General features: G+C 32.1%; 1 protein-coding gene across 1 annotated transcript in view; it reads right to left on the reverse strand.

Annotated features, from left to right (window-relative positions):
* Positions 1-1,318: 1,318 nt before the first annotated feature.
* Positions 1,319-2,898, reverse strand: part of LOC126910463 (uncharacterized) — a 13,605-nt gene continuing 12,025 nt past the window's right edge. The window contains exon 2 of the mRNA XM_050693053.1: positions 1,319-2,279. Coding sequence (XP_050549010.1) covers positions 1,481-2,279 — 799 coding nt within the window. The 3' untranslated portion in view covers positions 1,319-1,480. The remainder of the gene's footprint in view (positions 2,280-2,898) is intronic.

Genomic DNA, 2,898 nt, shown 5'->3' on the forward strand with positions numbered 1-2,898 from the left:
AAAAAAAAAACACATCTTAGTAAAACCAATACCTTCTCAGCTTCGCATCGAAGCTAATAAAAATAGTTTTCAAAAGATCAACTGTACATTAACGTCAATGAAATACGTATGTGACAGTATAAAGAGTATTTAACCGGTTATACAGTAAAATAATAAAATGCATAGCCGTGAAAAACGACAACGTTGCCATTTTTCTTATAAAATGTATATGACAGTGATTATTACTGTACGGTGCTATCTTTAATGTTTAAAAATGCTTACCTAAGCGTGTGGTAAGCAGTAATAAAATTCTTAGAAAATGATTTATTACGTAAAATCTATAGGCGTGCGGCAAGTTGTGTTAGTTTACATTGGGTTTCATACATTGGGACCAAATACGGTCCACACGAATGCTGGCGGCAAAGGGCGGTATGCGAGGTGCGAGGTGCCCCTCAAAGTTGCTCATCGCCTGGCAGGTCTAGGCCGAGTCCGGGTCGGGTGGACGTCCTGTAGACTGAGGATTCTCGATAAGGGACCTCAGTGCTACAGGTGTCTAGAACGCGGGCACATAGCTCACGCGTGCAAGGGACCGGACCGATCGAAGGCCTGCTTCAGGTGTAAGAAGGAGGGGCACCTCTTCAAGGACTGCCCCGGAAGTGGAAGTAAGGTAGATGGTTGGGCTTCAAAACCGACCAGAAACCAGAAAAAAGAAGATGGCCTACCCCCCCCCCTCCAAGTGGTCCAAGCCGGGCAACGGACCCTCTAGTGGGGTCCGGCTAACGGGGGAGGCTACGCCGTGCTGTGATTCGGCTCTAGTGTAAACTGGGGCCGTATCACAGCGCAGTGGTATGAAGTAGAGAAGGCGACGTGGGCCGCCCTGAAGCAATGCCTCACGACAGTTCCAGGGCGGTCCACACCAAAGTCGAAGAAGAAGGGGAAGAAAAAAAAAAAAAAAAAAGGGTTTCATACACGCCCATAAGGTTAGTTTATGCTAAGTTTCATTAACTCCTCCCTCTTTAGGACATGTTGAAGGAAGAGGAGAACCTGTAGCATTAAGCACACACACATGTGAGAGCTGAGAAAAAGTGGTAACAGGCACAAAAAAAACACATAGTAAAATTATTATCATCTCAGCTTCGCATTGAAACTAAAATCATCCTGTATAATTTTTAATAGTCGTCTTCTTCATAAAGTAGTTGTTTTATTTGAATATTAGCTAAAATTAATATCAAATAATCCGAATAAAATTATTTTAGTAAAATGAAGTAATAAAATATTTATTATGTTTTTAAAAAATAGGACTATACTATAATAATGGATTTTGGAAATACAACCCTTGATAATAATGAAAAAAAACTAAAATTAAAAATTAATAAAATATTTAAAATCTAAACTTGTTTTAGTTTTTTATTTGTGTCCAAATGTTTAATTTTGAAAAAAAAAACACACTCACTAATCAAATAAATAGACATTATTGTATTATTCAGTAAACATTATAAATTTAGCTTAATAAACTGTCAAATCCAAGTTTTTCATAATCGTTTATTTGAACTTCATCACAAAAAGATGACAGAAAATCACACATAAATTTTTCTAAGTTTTTGTTGTCAAGTGAGTTACTAATTAGAATTTGATTTTGAATTTTTAACATAAAAGAAATTTCATCTATAAGTTCTGATGGCATTTTACAAAAGCACATATGTTTCCTTCTGGCTATATGTATTTTTTTATTTATATTTTCTTCGCGTTCTTGTGCTATATCATTAAAGAACGATTTTATTGCAATAACACCTTGACTTGAAACAAACATACCAGGATAATATTTACTTCTCAATTTGCAAATAAACTTTATAATAGATTCTACAAGGTTATCAATTGAAGTATTTATTAATCGTTGTTTTGTATTAGTATTTGATATATGTCTTAATGTAACTAAAGCAAATAGCATATTATTAAACATAAGTTCGGCTTTTTCTAATATTTTAAATAATATGGCTGCACAGCCGTTTTCGTATTCTTTATCGCAAACCCTTAATATGGCACCTAATGCTACATTAAAAGTGTGTACTATTTCGATATACCTACATCTTAATATTTGAGGTATACATAGTCGTATACTTAAATAATTTAAACTTTTTCCTGGGCATATTAAATGCTGAATGTTAACATAAATTCCTTTAGTGAATCGATTTCTTGTAGTTATATTGTTATATGATTGCCAGCCCGAGTAAGAAAGAAGAGTATTGATTAGTTTAATGACATATTTTATTGAATACTCATTCAACTTCTGAGGTTCATAGCTATAATGGCAAATAATAAAAATGATTAGAATGTGTATGATTTGGATATGTAATATTCTCCTCTGGAATATTACAAAATCAATACCTCTTTTATTTCTCTGACCACAATAAAAAATATACTAACATTATTACACATTTAATTCTAACTTTTGACAACTATTTATTTAACGTTGTCTTTTTCGTCGTCTTCGCGGTACAACAAAAGTATTAAAAAAGGAAAATTAATAATAATAACTCTTTTGTGTTTATTGGAATACGTACTAATGTTTAAATGTGTCAATAAATAAATATAGTTTAAAAAACTAAAAAAACACGCTTTTAAAGTACATCGAACTAAAAANAAATATAGTTTAAAAAACTAAAAAAACACGCTTTTAAAGTACATCGAACTAAAAAGTTAAAAATAATTTTTAAAATAATTATGAACAAAAAATACTAGTATTTTTGTGATAAAAGCGTCGGGCGCTCAATATACGAAAAATATGATACAAAGCACCCACGCTTTTATCACAATAATACTAGTATTTTTTGTTCATAATTATTTTAAAAATTATTTTTAACTTTTTAGTTCGATGTACTTTAAAAGCGTGTTTTTTTAGTTTTTTAAACTATATTTATT

The sequence above is a fragment of the Daktulosphaira vitifoliae genome, unplaced genomic scaffold, assembly GCF_025091365.1.
Source record: "Daktulosphaira vitifoliae isolate Bord-2020 unplaced genomic scaffold, ASM2509136v1 Scaffold_1, whole genome shotgun sequence".
Taxonomy (NCBI): Eukaryota; Metazoa; Arthropoda; class Insecta; order Hemiptera; family Phylloxeridae; genus Daktulosphaira; species Daktulosphaira vitifoliae.